Raw genomic sequence first — 25,127 nt, 5'->3', positions numbered from 1 at the left:
CTAGTTTCTTGTGACAGAGAGCAGGACCTGTCCCTGTAAATCAATGTCTTTTTCTTCAGCTACTCTACTCTGGCTCTACTGTCCTCTACTCAGAAAAAGACTGTCCCCATCAGTGAGATGATACGGCAAACAAAACATTGCATTACATAGTTATCCTTAATTAAAAACATCTTTGTTCCCTATAGTACTGGCCCCTTGTTTGCTGCTAGAGCATATGCTAAAACAGACCTGGCGCTATTCTAACTTATACTGCAGCCATGCAGACCTTCAGACAACCTGGAAATTGAAGAAGCATAAAAATGTCTTAAAGAAACTGTTTCTGGGCTAAACTGAAATGGAGGAATAGAGAACTGGATCAAATCAAAGTAATAATTTGTTCCCCTTATTACGAATTTTTGGTGGATTCCATTAGCAAGGGGACACTTGCCTGCCTGTACACTAATGCCAGGAGCCTGGGCAAGAAGCAGGATGAGCTCATCCTCCTGCTCAGTGCAAAGAATTATGACGTCATTGGGATAACGGAGACCTGGTGGGACTCTACCCATGACTGGACCATGGGTATAGAGGGCTATACCCTGTACAGGAGGGATCGTGTTGACAAAAGGGGCAGGGGTGTAGCTCTCTATGTGAAGGAAAGCTACATGTCCCTGCAAGCTGATGTTGCCGACCGGCATGGACAGCTAGGGACCCTCTGGGTAAAAATTTGTGGCAAAAACGGCACAGGGGACACAACGGTGGGAGTCTACTACAGACCTCCCACTCAAAGTCCTGAGCTTGACCAGGAGTTCACCCAGGAACTGACTGAGGCCGCTTGCTCCAGGACCTTGGTTGTCATGGGTGACTTCAATTACCCGGACATCTCGTGGGAAGATCACTCAGCAAAATCCGAGCGGTCACAAAGCTTTCTCTCATGCATGGATGACCTCTACCTGACTCAAGAAGTCTATGGGCTAACGAGAGGCAAAGCGCTGCTCGACCTGGTACTGGCTACGGGGGATGACCTAATTGGCGACCTAGTGATCGATGGGAAGCTGGGGGACAGCGACCACGAGCTGATCACCTTCACCATCCGCCGTAAAGCTGGCAAGTCAGTCAGCAACACAGAAGTCCTTGACTTCAGAAAAGCCGACTTTGACAAGCTCAAGAGGCTTGTCGGTCAGGCCCTCAGGGACCGTGACCCCAGGGAGATGGGAGTTCAAGAAGAGTGGTTGCTTCTCAGGGAAGGGATCCTCAAGGCACAAGCTAAATCTATTCCAACACGGAGGAAAGGCAGCAAGAAGGCACAGCAGCCTTCCTGGCTCTCCAGGGACCTAGTGGACCTCCTACAGCTAAAAAGGAAAGCCTACAAAGGATGGAGGACGAGATTTACCTCCAAGGAGGATTATTCTGCACTGGTCCGGTCCTGCAGGGAACAAACCAGGAAAGCCAAGGCTGCAACTGAACTCCAACTAGCTTCAAGCATCAAGGACAGCAAAATGTCCTTTTTCAGATATGTGTGGAAACGGAGGAAAAGCAAGGGCAACATTTGGACCCCTGCTAAACCAGATGGGGCAACTGGCAACTGACGCCCAGGAAAAAGCCAACCTATTAAATAGGTACTTTGCGTCAATTTAATGGGTAATGTTGTCCAGATGCTTTTTTCTTCATAATTCACTGATCATCTCTGCAAATGTGACCTGTTGAACACTGCTTCATATGCAAAAAAATCAGTTTGATTTAATTTTATAATCCTTGTCATCTTTCTTCTGATGACCACAATTTTGCTGAATTTTGTTTTTAAAGGTTTTTATATTTCATGCTTTAAAATGCTTTCCCTTAGTACATAGTACATCTCTTTCCATTTCCATCCCATCCCACAATTTAACCTTCCTGTAACTGCAGCAACAATTATAGTGTCACTTATAGAGTCATTTAACTAGTCTTCAGCACAATCTAAGATACTTACATACCCCCCCTTCCCCACCCCCTTTACTGAAGGAGCTGGGCAACTTACAATCCTTAATGTGTTTATTTTCACAATGCACCTGTGATATAGAGAAGTACTAACACCTTCAGATTAGGTGACTTGCCTAAGGTCAGAGAGGTTCTCTGTGGCCAGTCAGAGAGTTGGGCCCATGTCTAGGGCCCAGACAAAAAGGCATTATCACTAGGCCATGTTTCGGGTCTTCCGTATACATCCCTTCCATAGAGGATTTTGACACAATCGCTGATTCCTACCGGCATTCTGAAGGTCATTCCACATTCTTTGCAGTTCCCTCTATTTTGCAGTTCAGTGCTTTTGCACTGTCTCACACATTTTATGGATTATTTTATACCTCATATTATTATATTCACTAAACTCTGGATATTCACCAACGTTTATTTATCATACCAGCTTTATTTCCTAAGGTGAAGCCCAGAACAGTTTCTGATCTTGGTTTCTCTACAAACTGAGAAAGGAGACAGTCCTATCCTCTACCCTTCAGGAACAAGTACCCTTCCTTAGCAATTCTAATACTGTTATGTCAGTCAATGTCACTATACTTGAAATCCCCCATGAACAGTGTTTTAGCCCTTTTATACAAACCTTTCTTATCTGCATTGCTTCCTGATGTGCTTTCTTATCCTGCCCTCAAGGTTTAGAACAGTTTTCTGTGATTTTCTTTAATCATTTGTATCTTTCACTTAAATCCAAATGGGCTCAGCTAAAGAAGCCAAACGGTGGATGTAATTCTTACGGTAGACATTATGTTCTTTTTCACATGTATTGCCACATACCACCTTTTCTTAGTAAGGCTGAACTTTGTTTAGATTTGTTGGAGCCAGCGTTTTTGGCAGGCATGCCACAAATAACTTCATACCCTATTGAGTGCCATTCCAGTGCCCTTCCCCTGCCTGATCAGCTACTCTGCTTTCTGTTCTTTGCCCTGTACTACCTGCCCAATCTGCTTCTCTGTTTTCTTCTCCCTACCCTATCTGCTGCTGTGCCGCCTGTCCCCTTCATAGTCTAGTACTTGCCACACACAGGTTACGGTGCCACATGCCACAGATTGACCACTCCAGTTTAGATGACACATTTAGATATCAGGCAGCCAAGCTTTGTTCACAAACACACATAACATTGTTTTACATTTTTTTTTCCCTTTGTATGCCTCTAAAAGTACAGATGGGATTAAAATACAACTTTTTTATTGAATAAGTGATTTCCAATAAATATTTCCTGAGTTCTTTAGATAAGGTTTATAGGCTTTTAGGAATTTATACATAAGTGTACAGCATCCTATCCCTTTATAAATTATCAGCTTCTACTATTGGCTCTACCTCAAAAGGCTCTGAGCAACTAATATTGCTTTCTACAAATATCTCCATTTGTCAATCTATCTATTGCACCCTTGGTGAAGTTAACTGCTGCTCCCTGCTGCTGATTTGACTAGGTAATACAGCATTGTTCCATACACCGTAGAATAATATGTTTAATAAGCACAGAAGATAAAATCAAGAGGGATGTATAAAAAATATGAATACTGGTGTCAAAATAACAGACTCCACTTTCATAATGCTTTGACAGCTTAATTTGGTTGTTTGATTTTCTTACTGGTTATGACAATTCCTTCCTCAGATAATTTTACCTTGACGATTATACCATTGTTTTGACCAATAGGTTATAAAAGCAATTGAAGAAGGCTATCGTTTGCCAGCACCCATGGATTGCCCAGCAGGCCTTCACCAGCTGATGCTAGACTGTTGGCAGAAGGAACGTGGTGAAAGGCCAAAGTTTGAACAGATAGTTGGTATTTTGGACAAAATGATTCGGAACCCAAATAGTTTGAAAACCCCCCTTGGAACCTGTAGCAGGTAAGAAAAATATAGCAAGTATTTCTGATACTGTAAACTGATATTCCCTCTAACTAATCAGATTGGCTGTTTCATTCCAGCTCCTGTCCATAGGTCTCCCCTCTCTTTCTTCCTTCTTTCCTCTCCCTGTTCTTTCCCCTGCCCTGTATTAAATATAGTTTAAAAAATAATGTTTTCTTACACATAGCACACCCAAAAATAAGATGTGCACCTTGCTTTTGAAAGGCAGTATGAAGGAAAAAGATATTTCCTTATAAGTAACTGGGTGTCTACACATGAAATTGAATGCAACACAATAAACTACGGTGCATCACACTGGAATTTATTGCTCCCAGATACAGCATCTTCATGTGCGCCCAGGACCGCAGCACACTGAGCCAGGTTGAGGCAGCCTTGGCTGGCAGGGGTCTGCATGGTCAACCTAACAGCCCAGGGCTGCTCTGACTCATCACAACATGTTGCAGAGGGGCTGGCTGAGCCATGAAGGTATTCTAGTGCAAGGCTAGCCGGGAGGCAGCCCCCACATTGAAGCACCCTCATGCCCCAGCCAGCCGTGTCAGCATTTACATGCATGTTACTGTGCACTAAAAAATGCCACCATAGGATAGTGCTTATATTTGCAAGTACTAATCTATGGCAGTGTTTATTAGTATCCTGTGGCCTAACAGGGCCACATGTGTAGTTGCTAAGACTTTACTGTGGAGCTAACTGAGCAGCTTCACAGTAAATGTCATGTGTAGGTGTGTCAACTGAGTAGCAACAGCGAGGGAGCTGAGCCTGCTCATTGTTCTCATGTAGCTACTTTCACTTTTTGCTGGCAGAACCTCAAGCAGCAAAAACTTCTGTTATCATGTTTCCTCACTTTTACCATGCACTTCAATTTCAAGCAACTGGTGGGTGTTTTTTGGGGAGGGGGTTTTGGAAAAGTGTGTGTTTTATACAAGAAAATATTGTGAATAAAACCACCCAGAAGTGGCTCCATCAAAAACAAAATCTAAATTAAGGGAGAAAGCATCATTCATGGAATTAGCATGACTATTAATATGACTGTGTAAGCTGGTAGTGTTAAAGTAATGGTGCAGCCATGATTGTCCAGAAATTGTGAGAGAGGCAAGAATTTTTTTGGTGGATACCTTTTAATGAACCAACTGCATAATTGGGATAAAGTTAGGCAAGCTGTTGAATGCAAAGCATTCTTCAGTTCTGAACAAAGTTTGTTTTGAATGCTTGTCTCACTTTTTCCCTTCTATGCAGTTATTTCAATTAAATATATCAACCAAAAATATCCCTACCTATTAGAAAGTATCACTGTCCACTCTACTTTACATCTGTCTGTCTCCTTCACTCACTATTAGTTTGTTGAGTTGTCAATTCTTCCAGACAGGGAGCATCTTCTTTTTTCTTTGCATGATGGGGATCTGGCCCCAAATACTATTGTAACCCAAGCAATAATTTGTGTCATAAAGACTAAGTACAGACAGTCAAAAAGTCCATGATTGAATCTATTCAATCTTCATAGGTTAGTCTAAGTCACTTAGACTGAAGTCACTTAGACTGAACCAATAAGCAAGTAAACAGACATTCACTTTAGATTCTGGAAATGCAGCCACAGGCCTGCAGTGGCCCAGGCCAGAAGCTGGGGAGTGCTAGAGCATGGTTCCCTGCTCAGCTGAAGCAGACAGCTTGGACCAAGGCTAGCCTACCCACCCTGTGGGGGGTGGGGTTTGCATGGGAGGTGCAAGGCATCCTTGTATGCTGGGAGACTTGAATTAACTTGAATCTGTGAGTTAACTTGAATCTGGATGGGATCTGGGACAGAAATTCAATAAACCAATTTAACCTAAATCAGTTAAGTCTGATACTATGCTCATCCAGGTTTATCTTAAATCAGTTTCAGCCATTTTGAAAGATGTTAATGTGCACTGAACTTCTCTTGTGTTAGAGATTTGAACCTGTTTCCAGTCACTTATATGGGTTTATGTGTAACTTCTGTCCCTAGGCAAAAAGAATAATCATAACACAGCATGTACATAATCAGCATCTTTATTATTGTTCTGCGATAAACTCTACCTTTTTCTCTCCAAAGGCTGTAATTCCTTTCAGATATTTAAACTTATTCTTAGTCAGCCTTTAATACGTTCTTCATATAATGTGTATGTTCCCATGAGGCACTTAATCACAGCTACCTTTTGAACAGATGACTAAGAGACTTGTTTTAGGGAGTTAGGGGACCTGCATTCGTTCCCAGGTCTGCCACTGATCTGTTGTGTTACTACTACGGATGCCACTTCATCTCTTTCTATTTCTATTCCCCTCATCCTTGTTATATCTTTTTCACTTGTATCACAGGCTCTTTGGGGCAGGAGCTTTCACTTATGTGTTTCGACAGTGTTTAGGAGAGTGGTACCCTGACTTTGTTTGGCTCCCTCAGCTACTGCAGTTATATAAATAATAGACAATAAAGTTGTTTTCCAATTTTTAACAGTAGGGTTCATTTCACTCTCTCTAACCTTTCATTATATCTAACAATATGCTTAGAAGATTTCTACCATGAGTTATAGAATAGTTTTATATCCGTGATTGCTAACTACTGCAAAGGGATTGATAAGGTGAGGGAAACTGTGTGTTTAGTCCTGCCACTTTCTATTTCTGTAGGTATTTTGAATGAAACAGCCCACTTTGACTCTGACCTTGCTAATACCCCTTAATGTATTTTTTTTAATTTTGGAAACGACTTATCTTCCTGTTTTCTTCTGCCTAGACCAATCAGCCCTCTTCTGGACCAGAATACCCCTGATTTTACCACTTTCTGCTCTGTAGGGGAATGGTTACAAGCTATTAAAATGGAAAGATATAAGGATAACTTCACAGCAGCAGGCTACAATTCTTTGGAATCGGTAGCCAGGATGACTATTGAGTAAGTTTATACTGGACATTTCTAATTCACATTTGATGAGCTAATAGTAAAAAGCCATAGAGTTAAGTTCCAAAATATTACCTTAAGTACAAACTCATCTCTTAGGACTAGATTGTCTTCTGTCCTGTGGTGCCCTCAGTATGGGAGCAGAAGTCAAGCCATCAGGGAGAAGGCATACTTTTGAGTTGTCTCAGCAGCGTCTGTAACCTATACCAGCCAGTAACAGTCACTTAAGCACTGTCTAGCACTTGAAAACAAGGAGAAAATGGGCATTAGTGATGCAGGAGCACTCTTTCTTTATTCCTCAGTGTTCCCTTGTGCTGGGCCTAAGAGAGCCTCTTAGCCTGAAGCAGGCCATGCCAATTGTAAGCTGTCTCCTGAAAGCTAAAATTCTCAGCTGGCATATATGTGTTTTACATTGGATATGTTGGGTCACCCAAACAGTACAAAAGGTTCAGATTGTCAAAAAGAATGTTGGAAAAAGTGCCTATTTTTGATTTCTACAAAAATAAACCATTACTACCCAAATCACCCACTCCCAAGGAAAGCGTCTTTTTGGGAAGGAAACATAACAATTTCTTCCAAATTCTTGTGTGGCGAATGTGTTGTGAGAGAAAAGTGTTTTAATTTCTGCAAAAAAGTTCTTGATGCAAGTACAGTAAAAGATCCGTTATCCGGCATCCCCTGGGAATGGGGGATGCCAATTAATCAAATATTCCGGTTAATCAAATGTGCACCGTCTGGTTTGCTCACCAGTGTCAATGTGCCCGGGGGGCCCACGCAAGCTACTTTTTCCCACACAGGCTGCTTTGTCCTGGGCTGTGGGCTGAAAAAGTGGCAAAGAAAAGCTCAGCTTATAGCAGCAAAACGGGAAGTCCCCCAGAAGTGGTACTTCCAGTTTTGCTTTTGCCGCGTCGCTCAGATGCCAGTTAATAGAGTTTTCTGGCTAATAAAGTGCCGGTTAACACAGCTTTTACTGTATGTATCCGGACTGGCTATACAGTCTGTTGCTAGTTTTCATGGATCCAAAACCCCAGGTGCTACCTATTCCACTGTCTTCCCAAAGAAACATCTGTAAGGAATAATCAAAAGAGGCAGCTGCTCCCCTGTTCCCTCTGCCTACCTACTCCACCTACGCTCTAACCTCCAAATCTGTTTGGAGGGTTCCTCCATACAAATCTCAGTGGGCTAGAATGCAGTCCCAAGTAATATTTATGCAATGTCTTTATCCTGAAAGCACTCTTACCAAAGGAGTGTTTCTTCAGTACACTGAGTTTGTTCAATAATTACCGTTAGAAGATGTGCAAAATGCTCCCAAACAGTTACACATCTTTGTTATGTAAAAAGTGAGTAGTTTTATGCATGCTTCACAGCATTGACCTAAAGTTCTAGTATAACTTCGACATATTCATGCTAGCAGTAGAAGATATTGCTTAAGTTTAAATGACAGTTCTATAAGTAGAGCAAATAATATTATACACATTTATCTTTCCTAGGGATGTAATGAGTTTAGGGATCACACTGGTTGGTCATCAGAAGAAAATTATGAGCAGCATTCAGACTATGAGAGCACAAATGCTACATTTACATGGCACTGGCATCCAAGTGTGATAGACATTTCTCCCTTATGAGGGAGGTGATGAACTGGGAGGACAGCACTGGCCTTCAGTATATATATACATGAAGTGCTGCTAGAAGACACTTGATTTCCTGGGTCCTTCCTGCAGTGACTAGAAGATCTACAAGAAGCACCTACAGACTTGAACTCCTAAGTGCCACCAGAATTTACTAGAAGGGAATTAGGATCCACCAGTGGTGGCAAGGAAAACAGCAGTGACAATAAACAAAGTACTACCTGAAACACATACAAACACCTTGAGCTCTCTAACCTCCTTTTTATCTAAAAGACTTTTTAAAATGTACATAAAGAATTTAAAAAAGAATATATTTGTCAGATAAAATCATGATATTATTGTTAAATTCAACAAAATATTTTCCTTAAATCTGTGATTTCTGAATCTTTTTTTAATCATTTGTGTTCTTCATAAAGACTTTCTTTTAGTATGATGTTTATATCTTTGGACCTTTTTAGTGCTAATTCTATGACACATTACTAAACTGGGTACCTCTGAAGGATTATTTGAGATTTTAGAAATTTAAGAAGCATGACTAAGCAAAGTATATGTGTCTGAACATTGGTATCTTTTTGTGCCATTTTATTCTGTTATATCAATTCTGTATTGACATGGTTTGTTAATTGGCAGGAAGTCAGGAAAATGCGAGTTGCCAAGAGCTCTGATATTTTTTAAAGAGTTTTTTTTTTTTAAGGTTGAACATATACTATCTTTTACAAGAAAAAGGAAAGCAATAATGACCCCTAAGTAGTCGGCACTTTTAACAAATTGTTTGCAAGATGGTTTTAATGGACTAGATTTCAGGTGAGATTTTCAAGGGACTAGAACCGCAACTATAAACCTACTGAGACGCTTCAGTGAATGGATGATCGATTGTAGGAGTGTCTCAGAAGATGGGTGCAGTTCTCCAGTTTTACCTAAACATATAATCTGAGCACATTAGGTTTTTTTCAATACTCTGCATTAACTAATCTGAGGGAAATAGCTGGCATATATTTTATAAGAATTTCATTTGAATGCAGCCAGCTGTGAGAATAAGGGTTTAGATTTTTATATTACAACTGTAGAGTATGTGGCAAGGGGCAGTTCAGAATTTTCATATTTTTTTATAAGCTTTTGCTGCTCTGAACACACACACACACAGCTCTGAGCACACCTGAGTGCATGCACACACTTTCATTTGGGAACACTAGCGGAAAAGTATTTGCTCAATAAAATACCTTTTTACACCATTTTTATTTATATATGTACTTTATTTGATTAATATATTAAACTACCATAAGCAATAACAAAGTGTGTCTCTATCGATAATACAGGAATGTATACAAAGCAGAGAGAAATGCTTTAAAAATTATGAAAATGATGAACTACCCAGCAGTGAAATGCTGTACATCCAAAGAGAATTGGGCCACGTCTATTGATGTTGATAGAGAGAGATCCCAGGGATCAGTCATAAAATAGGTCTTGTTTGATCATGTGGGCATCCACAGAACAAAAGAAAAGAAAAGAAAAAATCCCACAAAAAATCCTACCAACACCTGTAAATGTTCCTTTGTAAAACTTGTAAATTTTATTTATACTGTCTTGTTTTGTACACACATTTCTGTGTAGTGAGCTCTGAATACATTGAAAATGCACTATATTTTTCTATTTTACTTGCAGAGCATCACAAAAGAACATGTATATTCAGTGCTCCATAATGTGTTTTCCCACATTTAGGACCAAAGATAGCTACCGAATACTTAATGGATCATTCCCTCACCCACTCACCTTTTTCTCCCGTTTAGATCACTGTACAGTGTTATATTTGTCATTTTATTTATTTGTTTGATTAGAAAACTCAGTTTGATTATACTATTTTTTCTCCCCCACCCGATTGAAGAAAATATGTAAAAAGATTTTAATTAGCATAATCCAGTTACATAGACACTTCCATTTGTAATCTTTGTAATAGACTGTAAATATATTTTTGGAACTATACTGCAATGTGCATAAGGGTTATTTTTCAGTCTTCATATATATGATTGTTTAAACAATTCATAGTAATTTAAAGTCATGTTGAGAAATATCACTTGTTGCTGGGCTTTGAAAAGGAAGAAAAATATGAATATTCTTATTTCATATTAGATATTTAGTAGAAATTAAGTTACTTTCATATGTAAAAATCAAGAGGTCTTTTTCTTTTTACTTTTAAAGTTACTTTGCTAAAATATTTTAGAATTAAAAGATAAACTATACTGAATGCCCAGTTTTCAAACTAGTGCATCTTGTCTCTTAGTCTGGAATGTAAATTATCACTTGGTATACTAAGTAGTCATCTTGGCCCTAAAGCCTCATCTAGGCTAAACTTTTCAAAGGAACTTAATGTATTTGGGTGCCCATCTCTCAATATATTGCAACTGGATTTGGGTGCCAGTCTTTCTTAAACTCTTTTGAAAGCCCCAGTCCTAAACTATTGGCCATATTTTAAAGTGTTGTCTCTCCTTCATTATGCAGTACTTTATATAGCAAAGCAGTTAGGCATGAGCTTGATTTAAAGATTTGTCAATAGGTTGTAGGCACATGCTTAGCATTAAGCGCATGCTTAAATATTCTAAAGATTCTGCCGACTAGGAAGGAACCGAGAGCTATGCTTACATTTAAACAAGTGCCTTACCATATTGGGCCCTCAATGACCAGCACCTAGAAGGTGCTAAATTACTTTCAAGTTACTTATTTATGTGCGCAGTTATGATTACTAGAGTCTTAATTTCCGGTACCTGTTTTTTAGATCTTAGCTAGGATGTCTAAGCACTTGATCGTGTGATATATTGTGCTATTTCTGGTATTGTTCAGTACCCAAAAATTCCAGCCCAGCTAATTTAATAGTAGGAGTTGACAGACACTTTCCTCTTTCAGGAATGCTTGGTATCCTGCAGCGTGGAGGTCCTCAAAACAATTTAAATCAACTTTTGAATGTGAGTTTTCAAAAAAGAGTTCCATAGAAGTAATTATATCTCTTTTTTATCACTATTAAATTCATACCTAAGCCATCTTTTTTGAAGAGATCTAATACTCATTGTTTTTCTGTACACTTTGAATGCCTTAAAATTGTTACAGATGTTTATACCTTTGAAAGGGGCAGAAGAAATTCACAAAGCACAATCAAAATCCACATTCTTAGTATACCTTTCTGTAATATGGTAAATGATTACATTTTGAAAACATATATTCAAATCTATTTTGACCGGTAAAGTATCAACAGTATAATGTTGATTGCTAGTCTCTAGGCTGTGGAAAGAGGACAATATAAGAAATCGTGTTCCAAAAAAAATGGAAAAGCAACGTGGAACTTTTCACTAAGACAAATAAATACTTGGGGATTAGGGGAAGAAAGTGTGACTATCAAAAAAAAGATTCCAAACTGACTAATGATGAAGCAAATCAACTTTGCCTAGTTCTGATCTGAGCTGCACCCCATCCAACTTCATGGAGGTCAAGTTTTGCACAAGGTAGAAGTTAGGATAGAGTTGGACTCTGTGCTCCATATTGTTTTCCATCTATTGGGTGTGCAAGTGGATTTAGGTGTTTGTGTGAACCTATTTCACCCTGCTTGACTCCCTGACAGTTAATGCAGAAGATGGGTGGGTCCTCCTCACTATTTTTTGTGACTCATTATTAAGTGTAAAATGGCACTGGGTTATGAAAATAGAATAGTAGGATGAAATAGAAGCATTTAGGTGCCTAAATCCACTTAACTTCTTAACTGATGGTAGAGAATCTGGCCTTGTGTGTACACCTACCTTTTTTAGTTTTTAGCTTTAAAGCTAAGCAAGCGTTTCCATTATTCAGATTTCCTTAAAATTGGGTTTTGTCATGGACAATATCTCCTTTCAAAGATTTGTGACAGATTATCTAACTGTAACTATGAAGTGAGTTTTTAATTTTTTATAATTCATATTGATAATCCAATGCTAACCCAACAGGTCAATTGGTCAATAACAGGTCTGACATCTAAATAATTTTAAATGTTCACTAATGTATAACTTTACTTAAGAGGCTCCGATTAGTTAAGAGGTTACGCATTATAGTTATTGTTTATAAAATCATGTTCAACTAGCACACTGGCACTACCGTTTGAAAACCTTCAGGAAGAAAAGACGCCAACATATATAAAAAATGAATGTTTTCCTTAATATCTCAGTCACTGAGATCTGTTTGTTTCATCCTCTAATTAAAATTGGGGGGGTTGCTTAAATGAGATATTCGCTTAAAGTGGAGATTTTCTGGCATGCACTGAAGTGCTTTAAAGAAATTATTTTAAATTAAATTTGCTTTACTCCACTAATAACAATTCACAGTAAATAGTTTTCCATGTTTATAACACGTTATTTGCTTTCCAAAACATTGGTATGTAGCAACTTTGGACTTATTTAACTTTGTGTTCCTAAATTAAGACTTGATGTCACTCTGGCATATTCCCTAATTCCAAGTGATACAGAAATACATTACCCCAGTGGCACTGTCACTTGGCTTTCAGTTTCTAAGCAAAAATAATGGATCAGTGTAGGGCAGACTAGCATACAGAAGGGCTGCATGCTAGCATAATGGTGCTACTGAACCAAAGTTTGGCACTTTGTTGTTTCACTGTTTTTAATATTAAAATGTAGAGACCTATTCCTGCATTTTTTAAAATCCTACTATGTCATAGGTGGAGTTAAAAATTATATAACTACCTCACAACTATTTCTGATTTATTTATCATTTTAAAAAGGATGGAAGAAAGTGAGAGGGAGAGGACAGTTCCCAGGTCCAGGAACCCAAGTTTAAGACAGATAATACAGATGTTTTTGTAATGATCTGTGGCAGTCAAACTAAGATTGTGATACTACCAAACTTTCCTTTCAGCCATTTGACCTTATGAGTTGCTGAGCAACTGCACAGTGAGAACTGTTCATGCTTGGCATCTCCCAGTATTGCAGCTCTGGTTGTGGACACAACTCATTTACAGCCCCTGCAAGCCAGGAGTAACTATCTAATGGTATAAGTTACACTACTGCACATGTCATGTTTCCACAACCTCAGTCTGTTTTATCCCAAGATAGTTGGTTGTTAATACAAATGGGTTGTTTGAATTGAATAATTCCTTTCTATGCCCCTCACCACCAACTGTTGGTGAAGCACTATAATGGGACCTATTGTATGCAGTCCCTTCAGAGAGCTGATTGTCTGCCATCCTTGGACATGAGTGCCACTTACATTGGTGTTCAAATCATTGTGATGTCAGTGCGTAGCCCCCACATGATCAGATCTATTAAATGATTGTCAGCAGTGTTAAACAACAATTAATTCTTTCTAGCAACAGAGGAATTGTTTTAGACAATTCAAACTGACATGAATATAGCAGATTCTGGAGTAAGACGATAACTCAAAACTTCTGGTTTTCAGATTCCCCTTTAGTTCTAGTAAAACAAATTCTGAGCTGCAGCATTTTCCCTGTTATTCTGTTAAGACTTATAGAAGCCAGCCAATAATTACTTCAAACAAAAATCTGTATTGTTTGCATAGCACAGCTTTCCACTTTCTTAGGAATATGCTGTCCTGTAATTAAATTTCCCTTGAAAAACAATGGTTTCAAGGACAAAGAATCTTTTGGAAAAAAACACAGGATTTGATAAAACCCAAAACTGTAAAAAAGAAAGAAAAACAACCAAAACATTACTTTATGAAACCCAAAACACTTCTTGTTTCACTTGTCCTTAATGGGACCACATTCCATGTGGTGCTTTACAAAACATACTGGAGCATATTAAAACATACACACACAAAAAAATGTACCCTACAGCTGGGTAGATTTGCTCTCTTAAAGCAGACTAGATCAACTTTAATTATTTTTAATTCCAAAATTGTTAAGCTAGGATGGCTAGCTCACATGAAAGGTAAAGTCTTCTAAAGCCTAAGGGCCAAAACTGAATGTCTGATATCAATAAAACTCCAGGTGGGCTTTTAGGACAGATAAATGGTATGCAATTGGACAGTGAAGGACACAATTTGAAGTTTTATACGATTAGGAGACCTTGTAGGTTATGTTCAGTAAGATTATGGAAAGCATTAAAAGTTAAAAAGCAAAAACCCAAATTGAGTCTTGAGCTTAACTCAAAGCCAGAAAGTGCATGTATTGGAGGGAGAAATGTGAAGATGCCTAGAATGATTGAGACTTAGTTGCAATGCTCTATAATAGAAAGTTTTAAAAGTTTGCAGTGAGATCAAGAAGCATCACCATTTTTTTATTTAAGTAAAGAGGCATTGTTAATAAAATATAGCAAATAACCTAGTATGGAGTGGTTTCAGTACTGTGATTTTTCCTAAGGCCAGATTGGAATTTGTCAAAGAGTCTAAATTGAGACAGATGGGAAAGCAACTGGTAACGCACAGCGCGTTCAAGCAGACTTCAAAGAGATGAAAGGAAGATGTTCTATTAAAGGCATGAAAGTGAACTATGATGATACTTGCTCTCAGAGGACTCTAGAATGGATTTCTTTAAGGCTGGGGTAATGATAGCAGATTTCAGTACTGTTAGTATACAGAGTTGGCAAAGTGACCCATTAGAGTGACCAGCAAAGAACCTTCAGTTGAGAAAGAGTTGATCAAAGTCTTCAGAGTATGGAGAAGATGAGCTATAGTCCTAACAAGCCAGCCAAATTAATGTTGGATGAAAATGAAGGAATATGATTTCAAATGCCAGAGGAACTGCACATTTGTTCATCCATGGGCTAAACTTTCTATGTCAAATTGAATCAAATGCTTGATTGTTGTAGTGCCACTCTGTGAATAATTTAAAATGAATGTAATTAATATACTAAGTAAGAAGCAGTAATCTGAGTTTCACCTAAAGAGCCATAATGTGGCTAACACTACAAAACACACCCAATTGATACAAAACTGAAAGCCTACCTGTGCCACTGAGATTAAAACAGGGTACCAGAGAAAGAAAACCCAATTAGTAATTAAATTCACCTTCCCCTCTTCCTACAGCTTCTAACCCAATAAACTATTGGAATCACCCATGCTGTGAAGATATTAAATTCTGATTATTTATATAGTGTTATTAATATACATGTGACTTTGTCCAGTACTTTGATACACATGTCCCTGCCTTAAACACCTAATGTGACTCAGAGCAAAGTTAAGATCGTATTGATGTAAAAGGAAGTTCTTTCATTCATTCCAGGGTAATCAGGATTTAGGCTTGAGAAGATGTCAAACAGGAGGATTACAAAGAAACACTTCTTGTCTAGATTTTGTGTGCGTCTCTCTCTAGGTACCATATCCAAACAGGACATTGGTGACCATAGTCTTCCACATACAAAATTTCCAATGTCAATATATTCATCTATTTAGATGGACTCTTCACATACGTCAACCTCTGCCTTCCATGATCTCTCCTTCCTTCAGTCTTTCCAGTTACAACCAGGCTTTCAATTTCCTCTTTCCTCATAATGTGTCTGAAACGCCAACTGTCTTTCTGATGTTAAGCAGCAGTTACCTCCTGCAGCCTGCTCTTAACAAAATATCTTCATTTGAAGTCTGACTTGTCCAACATACCTTCAAGATGTATTAATAGATGTATTACTCAAGAACATTTGTGACTTCGGGCTTTGTTAGTTTGTACTAGTCTGTCATGAAGCTTTAGGCCTTCTTTTGAAATAAATGTTTCTGAATGCATGTTTCATGGGCTCAAGGGCACAAAAACCTCTGGTTCACCAAGAAAATTGCCAAGGCCAAGAAGAGACATGCAGCCAGGAAACCCAAAAGATCCAGTGATTCTCTTCACTTAATAGTTTCTCCCACTGGTGTCCTTTTGGATCCATAGCTACAAAATAAAGCTGCTCTTCACAGTGAAGATGCAGTAAACCCCTCTTCAAAATTGTGGTCTTTCAAGTAAGTATATCTTCCTTCTAAATAAATAGTCTTGGACCCTTACTGGTCTCTGGATTTTTTTTTTTTCCTATTTTTATGTTGAGGGTTATGAAGAGGCAACAATTTCCATAAACTCCCGTCTGGTCCCTATATGCTTTCAGCAAGGCTTCCTTCCAGTATTGTTCTTAATCACCTAACAGAACTTTTACTGTACTGCTTTCAAAGACGAGTAGCAACATGGCAATGGGGAGTGAAAAATATTAATGCTGCACTGTCTGTACAAAATGTATTAGTTTTCTAAGTATGGCAGAGATGTACACTATTCCTTGCCATTCCCTGCCCCCTCCCCCCACCTTTCTGCAAAATACAAGAAGAACTCCTGTTCTGCATGCTTCATTCAGAGGGACATCCAAGCTTTTCACGTATAGGATGTGACTGCTGAGCCTCTTCTTATTCTCTCTCTTCTGATGCCCATCATCCACTAGGACTCTTTGCATAAACTGTTTCTGTGTGTAGGCCAAGGAGCAAACCCTAATTAATAACAGGAAAAATCAATGGATTGACAAAATGAGAAAACAATGACTGGCACAGGCTGAATATTGAATTGTTGAAACAACAGTGAACATAAATGAGCTGAGAGAGCAACAATACCACTGACAACATGATGTAGTACAACACCTTAAGAAATAATGACTAAATATGCAACATCATGTTCAATTAAATAGCACTATCAAAACACTAAAAATTCTGGTTAGTTTGCAAAAGAAGGGTATCTTGGTATATTTCCCCTTCTCAGTAATTTTTAGATTTATTCAAATCAGCACATTTGTAGTTAAATTAAATAGGGGAAAAGCTTTCTCATTCTTTTTCCCTAGGCCTGAGCTAGCATCTCAAACTTACTACCTATGCATTTTATAGTAGGAATGTACCTGGATTAATGAAAATTATATGGAAACTAACTCTGTCCCTATGCTATCTATTTCTAAATTATTTTATGAGAAAGCAGAAGCAGGAAGAAAAAGCAGGATTTGCATTAAAATTAATATTTTAGCTTGAAGATACCCATAGAGAAGCTTCATGGTCTATATAGGGAAAAATATCCTGATAACTATGCAAAAGATAGCTGCAAATCATTATTAGTCTTGCACAGAATCTAATACTTTCCTTATATCAATATTTTGAAATAGGAGAATATGAACCTGGAAGGGGGGGCAGGGTTATGTTAGAGATCGTGAAATATTTTAGACTGAAAATCCAAGCTGGCCTGCAATTTTAAATTTTGTTTTCCATGTCTACCATACCTATGGCTGATTTTTCAGTTCTAAACTCACAGTTTCACTTCAGATATTAGTGAAGTAGAACTCATATATCATTCTCTATAGCTGTGTGGTATCCTGACTGGCATTAAACCAATTTAGCATGTACTAGCTTAGCAAATATTTATATTAAGTATCATTAATCCTTCACCTCCTGTACGTTTTCTTACTTATTTTCTTTTAAAAATAGATGTTCACATTTAACATGGATGTTCACATTTAACAAGTTCACATTTACCAATTTTTTCCTTGTGTGGGACAAAGCTTTTGCCCAACATGCAGCACCGGGCTCAATGCTGAACAGATGACCGGGGCTCAAGTTGGTAGAAACCCCTTCTGGAAACTAAAGGTCAACAACACACAGCAGCTTCTCACCGTCAAGAGTAGAGCTACAGGTGACTGGAAGGGTGGTATGGAGGGGGGCCCCCCCCTCCCCCCCCCAAGATTGGCCTCTGACTTGGCACCTCTCAGAGAACAGGGCAGGTTTTTTGCCGTGCAGGCCAGTGGCATGTTAGGCGAGGGGGGCATTGAGCCGTGGTACAGAAGTATAGAAGTAGATATGGGGCTTTTGGCCTACCCCTGGGCCCGCCCACAAATTGTGCACCCCCCCACCAGGAGGCACCAGTCACCCCTGAGCAGAACCAATATTTAATTTCCTCTTCTAGATGTGAGCACCAGAACATTCAAAAGATCAGATCTCCACCTCCCCCACAATAGCAACAAGCCCACATCTAGAGCAAGGAAACACACAGAACAAAGGGAACACCATCTCAGAAGACAATGCCTGTTCAGAGCTCCTTCATGCAAGTATAGTACACCAGTTCTGCTTCCAAGAAGGCCTACCAGGATTTGATTTTTGGTTCATGTTAGTTTTGCGTGGGATCCATTGGGCCAGAAAGAGAGAACAGAGAATCAAGCAATCCTTCAGTCTGATAGCTGGGACACTCACCTGAGTGGGGCAGTCCTGGTTTCCAGTCCCTGCTACTTAATTTTGAATTCTATGTAAAGAAGAGCAATTTCAACAGGAGGGGCGATGATCGCTACCACTGTCCTTGAATAGACTATAGTCTGATGGTCAGGCCACTGCTGTATTAGATGTGTATTTGTATCCTATCAGCTAGAGAATCAGCCTCCCACCAGGTGGGTGAGTGCTGTCACTACCAAGTTATTTAATAAAGATATGGTATGACCTGTGTCTTGAAAGAAAGGGGTGATCCAATACTTCAGTTCCTATATTCAGGAAAAAGCTATGATTCCCAGGTTTTCCACTGTTCAGGTAAGTGCCTTAACTACTGGGTGTAATGGGGGCAAGGGAAGATCCATGGGAAGTGAAGAACTGCAGCCACACCCCCCTTTAGCTGTGCTGTGCATGCACAGTGAGCTCTGATGTCACTTCCTGGTCAGCATGGAATCCTGCCAGAGCTCTGAAGGTAGAGTGAGCTCTATGACCTCAACAGCTGTTCAGCATACATTCTGGCCTAAGCTATTCCTTTTGCAAACCTCTAGAGCTCTGGGGATAAGTACTGCTACTGTTTTCCCCCGCCCACCGCCTGCTGAATTTAGTGGCAGAGGAAAAGGGATGAGCAAAGATGGCACTCAGCTGCTGCACTTTTGAGCCATGCAAAAGCTTGCACCAATCATGGATAAGGTCACAGAGCTCACTGAGCCTGCGGAGCTCCATCAAGAGTCCATGCTGATGTGGTGAGCTCAGAGCTCACAGTGCACACATGACACAACCAAAAGGTGTGTAGTCACAACCCTGTCACCCCACTCCTGAATCTCCTGCTGAATGGGGGATGTATATCTCTCCATTTTTTATGAGGACAGTCCTTAGTTATAACCCAATTGATGAGTGGGTTCGTAACAGAAAATCCCTAGTGGAGGTAAGTGTCTGACTAACTTTGAGGGCCAGGCATAAGCTGTGTCCCACTCCTCAACATTTTCTACTAGAAACTTAGGATAGATTTCTCCCGACTGTCCCATTTTTAGGTGTCTAACACTTCATGGACTTCAAGACCTTGGGCACTTACCTTATTTACTTGAATCTAAGTTGACCCTGAATTTAAGATGACCCTGAATAATTAGATTCTATATATGAAAAATGTATACATTTTTTCCCAAGTAATTATTGGAGACCTGTCCTAAATTTGTCCCCTTCACACTGCTACAGCAGGGAAATTAGGGGAGTTAGGTGTCAGGGGGGCGAGGGGGGTCAGATAGCCATCTTGCCTTCTGCTCCCCTACTTCTCCCTGCAGCCTTTCTGCTCCCCCCTACCACCAGCACTCCCCCATCTCCATCTCCTCACAGCTTCTGCCTCTTCTCTTCTACTTCCCATAATCTCTGCCCTTTCCCCCACTCCCCGCCCCTTACTGTCAAATACTGCTCTAGCCTCTCTTTCCTCCCAGAGCACAGCACATGGAAGCACAGCTCCTGCCAGCCACTCATTGATGTTGGCACTGCTTGTTGACTGGGTAGGGAACAGAGTTTCCCTGTACTCCATGCCCAAGTCAGAGCTCATCTGCGCCTGACAGTAACGGAGGGGAGGAGATGAGGGGTGGGAGGAGACAGAAACTACAGAGGGCAAGCATGGAGAAAGGAGTAGGACAGGAGGCTGCTGTGAGTCTGACCCTGGCCCCACCCCAGGCTTAGGGCCACAGTCAGAGCAATGGCAGCCACCTGTCTCCTGCTCCACTTTGTACATGGATCTAAGGCTGGGAGGAAATAACTTGTCTTAGATTTGAGTAAATACAGTAAATGGGGTCTGTGAATTCCACTGTGTAGGAGAACACCCAGAAGTGAGGCGTTGCACTGCTGAGTGATGGAATACCTATGGATCTATATGGATTTAGCCCTGGGTTCCTAAATACCTTTAAGATCTGGGTGTAAGTTCTTCTTGACACCTTCATGTCTCTTATATATGAATACATTTATGTATCAGTTGCTTACATAAATTCAAGGAGCAAGTGACTTGCCTTTCAAAGAAGTACAAATATCTCATTGTCAGAGAGGAAAAATGTGTTGACTTTGACTAACGTTTCTGATAGGATTTTTTTGCCACATTCTTTTTCCATGCATTCTCTGTGTTACAGATGTTTCAAGGCCAGGTGCCTTCCCTCCCAGGAGGGAAAAAAAAGACACATGTAGTATGGATTTATCTTAGCTAGAATTGTCTCCCACTGTAAAATTAGTTGCTATGATACAACATGGGTATAAAGTTTTCTCTCCTGGTCTGATAACTTCTCACGGTTCTCTTTGCTAAACCTCAAACTTGTATAGCTCCTACTATCAAATTCTCTTATGAAACATCTGCTCTCATTTTGTCCACTCTGGTGATTGAGATGTATGGCATGTTATAGTGTATTAATAATGTTCTTTTCTGTTTGTAAATGGGGATCTTCCCTTTGATTCTCACCGTTTAATGATCTTGTAATCTGTGTGCCAGAATGACAACCAATACTTTGGAATCCATCCTAAGAATATTGGTTAGAATGGCAGGGGGGTACATTCCATTGCTGGTTTATTTTTCTTTAGTATTAGTGTTACATTGGCTCATCTCAAAGTCTAATAAATTGCTTTTCTCTCAGGAATTTGCAAATAATTTAGTTAGGGGATTTCTAACCATATGTTTAATATTTTTTATTAAATCCTGGCCTGAATCCATCAGTCCTTGAGCTATATTATTTTAGAGATTTCATGTGGCTAGCCTGTCACTGAAGGTAGAGTAAAACCTGTTCCTTTTGGGGTTGTTACTTTTGGCAAACAAAGTCATTTAAATAGTGTCTTAGCATGTCTGATATCATGTAAAGACTGAGACAAGTTAGCTAGTTAGAATTCCTGACAGGATTTTTCAGTGATTCTTCTTTTCCAAAGTATCAACTTCAGTGAATCTGATAACTTTATTCAGGCCAAAGGATCTTCTGCTTTCCTGGGATATGTGCTAATGGTTCTAGTTTGTTTTCATTTCAGTGTAGCTTAGAATAAATCAATCCTCTTTTAAAGTGGCATCTAAACTAGTTATTATACACACAGATAGAATTTGTCTCATTTTTTTGTGTGAAATACATCCCAGTTTGCACATTTTCTGTAACTTCATATATTTCCTTTACTCCAAATCTTCAAAATGATGATAATTAAGGTATGCAGCCCATTAGAGAGACAGTTAAATTTGGTAAAATGGGTCAGTATTTGGGTCAATAACTCAGGAATTTTTGGTTTTATCGGATAAATTCAAGGAGAACTTTTGAAAAATTTGACAAAAATGGGACAAAGTTCCTCTCCTTTGTGATATCAACATTCTGCTATGCTGCCAATTTCATAATTAATATTATTTATTTGTTTGACAGCATCAAAAAACATTGTGCCCTGGTACTATACAAAATCTACAAGAAAACAGCTCTTTTCTAAACAGAAATGGTATAGTGACAGAAAATGGAGACAAAGGGAACGTGTCAGCGGGTCCGCCAAGTACCCCGTCTATCCTCGTAATTCCTTCCTGCCACGACTTGGATCTTAAAGAAATGAATTAGGGAGGAAGTGGTTGTTATATAAAGAAGTATCCGCAGGAAGTACTACGCTGAATTAAATCTATTTTTCAGTGCTTTTATTCAGTGAGTCTCTGTTGTTTACAGGAAACTCCCCTTGTGGGAGGCTGCAGTCCAGCAGACTATTCTTGGGGTTCACAGCCTCCTGGCCAGCCCCGTTCCAGTAACACAGTACACGGATGCCGCGCCAAGTCTCAGTCTCTGCCGCTACTTAACCTATTGGCAGCTTGTTATGGCTGCCCTCTGTCCCCTCTTTGCCAATAATTATTCAATTAGCAGCTTGTTACAGCCGCTGCCTGCGGCTTTTCCCAGCAGAGTCAGCGTATAGGCTCCACGGCTCCTTCCCAATCTGGCTGGCCCTCTCCGTCCTTGGCATTTTCTCTCTTTTCCTAGGGGCAGGGCAGGGTTCATTGCTCCCACCATCCTGTCAACTTTCTGTAGTCACCCTGTTTCTTAATGCTAGCTGCAGCTCCAGCCCATGGCTTGGCTCCACCTCCCCCCGCACTCACCGTCGTTCCAACAGTCTCCGGGAAAGTCCAGACAGGGTTGGGGTCCTGGGCTTTCCTATCCCTAATCCTCCTTTCCGGAGTCTTGCTCCAGCCGCTTCTCTCTCTTTTCCTGTGGTGCCCGTAGGCATCCCTCCTTCACCTTCTCTTCTTCTTATCCTCTGAGTCTGGTCGCCACTGGCTCTTTAAGGGCCGGGGCCCACCCCCCACGGGGTAATTATTTCCAGCTACCTCATTCCCTTAGCAACAGGGCCTCAGTGGAGACCCTGTTACAGAACAGAAAAAGAAAAGGATAAATGTTGTAAACATAATGTGTGAAATTGGTTTTGGAAGCTCGTTAACTTTCAGGAAGTGAATTTTTTTAAGTTCATAAAACAGATAGTGTAGAGATGAAAAAATAATGACGAGAGGATGCATAGAGAATAATGAAGGTCTCATTTTGGAAACACTGAAAATCTGTACTGATTTTTTTTTCCCCAAAAGATGAAAATATTTCATTTCAAATGTATCTTTTTCAATAAAATATATTATCTGTTATAAATTGTAGAAAGGCTACACAGATAATAGCCAATCACCATCCTCCTGATAAGAGCTCTGTATTTGAAGATTGGCATCAAATCTTCCTTTAGTCTTCTCTTCTCCAGACTAAATAATTCCAGTTCTTCCAACCCTTCCTCCTATGTCATATATTTCTTGACCCTTTCCTTGGACTCTTTCCAATTTTTCTATAGCTTTCCTGAAGTGTAGTGTCCAAAACTAGTCACAGTACTCCAGGCTAGCTGTTACCAATGCTAGACAGAGTGGAACAACTGCTTTTTGTGGTTTGCATGCACTGCTTCTTTTAATACCACCCAGTATGCTATATGCTATTTTGGCAACAATTAACTCACATTCAGTTTGGATTATACCATAATACCCAGTTCCTTTTTTTTGCAATAATGTGACCCCAATTGTTCCCCTATTTGTATTTGTGCATTCGCGTGTACAATCCTAAGTACAATGCTTTAAACTCACCCTTATTGAATTTCATCCTGTTAATTTTAGAACATCTTCCCAGGTTATCATTTTATCATAAAAAATTAGGTTGGTTAAGCACAGTTGCTTTTGATAAATCCATGTTGGCTATTCCTTATCACCTTATCTTCTATATGCTTCAAAATATTCTTCAGTATCTTTGAGTATCCAGGTTAAACTGACTGCTCCATAATTATCTGAGTTCACCTTGTCCATCTTTTTAGATAGATAAATATTTGACTTTTTCCAATCTTATGAGGCCTCACCTAATTTCCATGCATTCTCTCAAAGGCAACAGTCAGTGACTCTGCAATTACCTCTTTGAGTAATCCATCTGGTTTAAGTAATCTCTGATCTGTCCTTTCTTTGCTTGCCCTCCTATAACTGACCTTCTTGGGGAAAGCCAAAGTCAAAAAAGGCATTTTACACTTCAACCTTTTTCACAACTATCAATGAATTCCCTTCCTCATTGAATGAGGAACCCACACTTCCTTGGTCTTCCCTTTACATCTAACATATTTCTAATATCTACCTCTAACTTCCAGTCATTAAGGAATGCTTTTTTTTGCCACTTATGTTCCTTGTTAGCTGGATCTCAATTTATGACTTGGCATTTCTGATTGCCTCCCTAAATCCTTAGCTATATGGCCAAGTCAGTGTTGACAGAACTATTATGTTCTTATGACACAATTCAAGTTGGTCAAATCAGTATTTTCTAATGAAAAAATAGTTTCATTAGAACTTTTCCAAGCAGATCTGCTTGCAAGGTAAGCATTCTTGGAAGGTGGTAGGAAGAAAAGGCACAGGGCAGATAAGCTTGCCCTTCCATGTCCCTCTCATCTCAGGACATATGAAGCTGCTTTTCTTTTTCTGGGATATGTAGCTATCATGTTGTAGCTATCATGGTCCGGGAAAATAAGACCTTTATTTTCTGGTCTGATCAATCATTCCTCCCCCTGCTGAGATGGAATGCAAAGGAGAAAACCACTGAGAGAAGGAAAAATTCCAGTTTCTTAATGAGGCTTTAGTTATATCTTCACACACAAAAAATGTGTTGTCACAGACAGGTTTTTCAGCTACCCTCCCATCCCAAACTCTTCATTGTAGTTGGGGAAAATAATCAAGCAGATTATTGTGAAACAGGTTCAGACACATTTGGAAACCATGCATCGTTTTTGTTACCAGTCACATATGCTTTATGGTATGCTATGCTGGTTAAAGTATCGAGGATCTACTTCAGGAGACAGAAGAAAAACACGGATTGGTGTAAGCTGTTTTAACACTACACATGCAGATAAAAGCATGATGGTATGTAATGCATGATCCACACAATCACACTTCTTGCCATGCCTCATGTTCATGACAGGAAGCATGATTGTAGGATCACAAATCAGATCCCATTACACCTTATTGCTGGTGTAGGGGGAACCCAGTCCTGAGTTCCCCCTGCACCAGCAAGAAGTGA

At 39.6% G+C, this 25,127-nt stretch overlaps 1 protein-coding gene across 2 annotated transcripts in view; it reads left to right on the top strand.

Annotated features, from left to right (window-relative positions):
• EPHA7 (EPH receptor A7) overlaps positions 1–10,627 on the top strand; it is a 209,752-nt gene extending 199,125 nt beyond the window's left edge. For both annotated transcript variants that reach the window (XM_090036938.1, XM_090036928.1), the window contains exons 15-17: positions 3,641–3,834; positions 6,596–6,751; positions 8,248–10,627. In XM_090036938.1, the coding sequence (XP_089893064.1) occupies positions 3,641–3,834; positions 6,596–6,751; positions 8,248–8,362 (465 nt within the window). In that variant the 3' untranslated portion in view covers positions 8,363–10,627. The remainder of the gene's footprint in view (positions 1–3,640; positions 3,835–6,595; positions 6,752–8,247) is intronic.
• The last annotated feature ends 14,500 nt before the right edge of the window (positions 10,628–25,127 follow it).

Source organism: Crocodylus siamensis, chromosome 1 (assembly GCF_052110815.1).
Source record: "Crocodylus siamensis isolate JL-2025a chromosome 1, ASM5211081v1, whole genome shotgun sequence".
NCBI classification, from domain to species: domain Eukaryota; kingdom Metazoa; phylum Chordata; order Crocodylia; family Crocodylidae; genus Crocodylus; species Crocodylus siamensis.
Note: the sequence above shows the minus strand (reverse complement) of the source record. Positions and strands in the feature narration are given on the sequence as shown.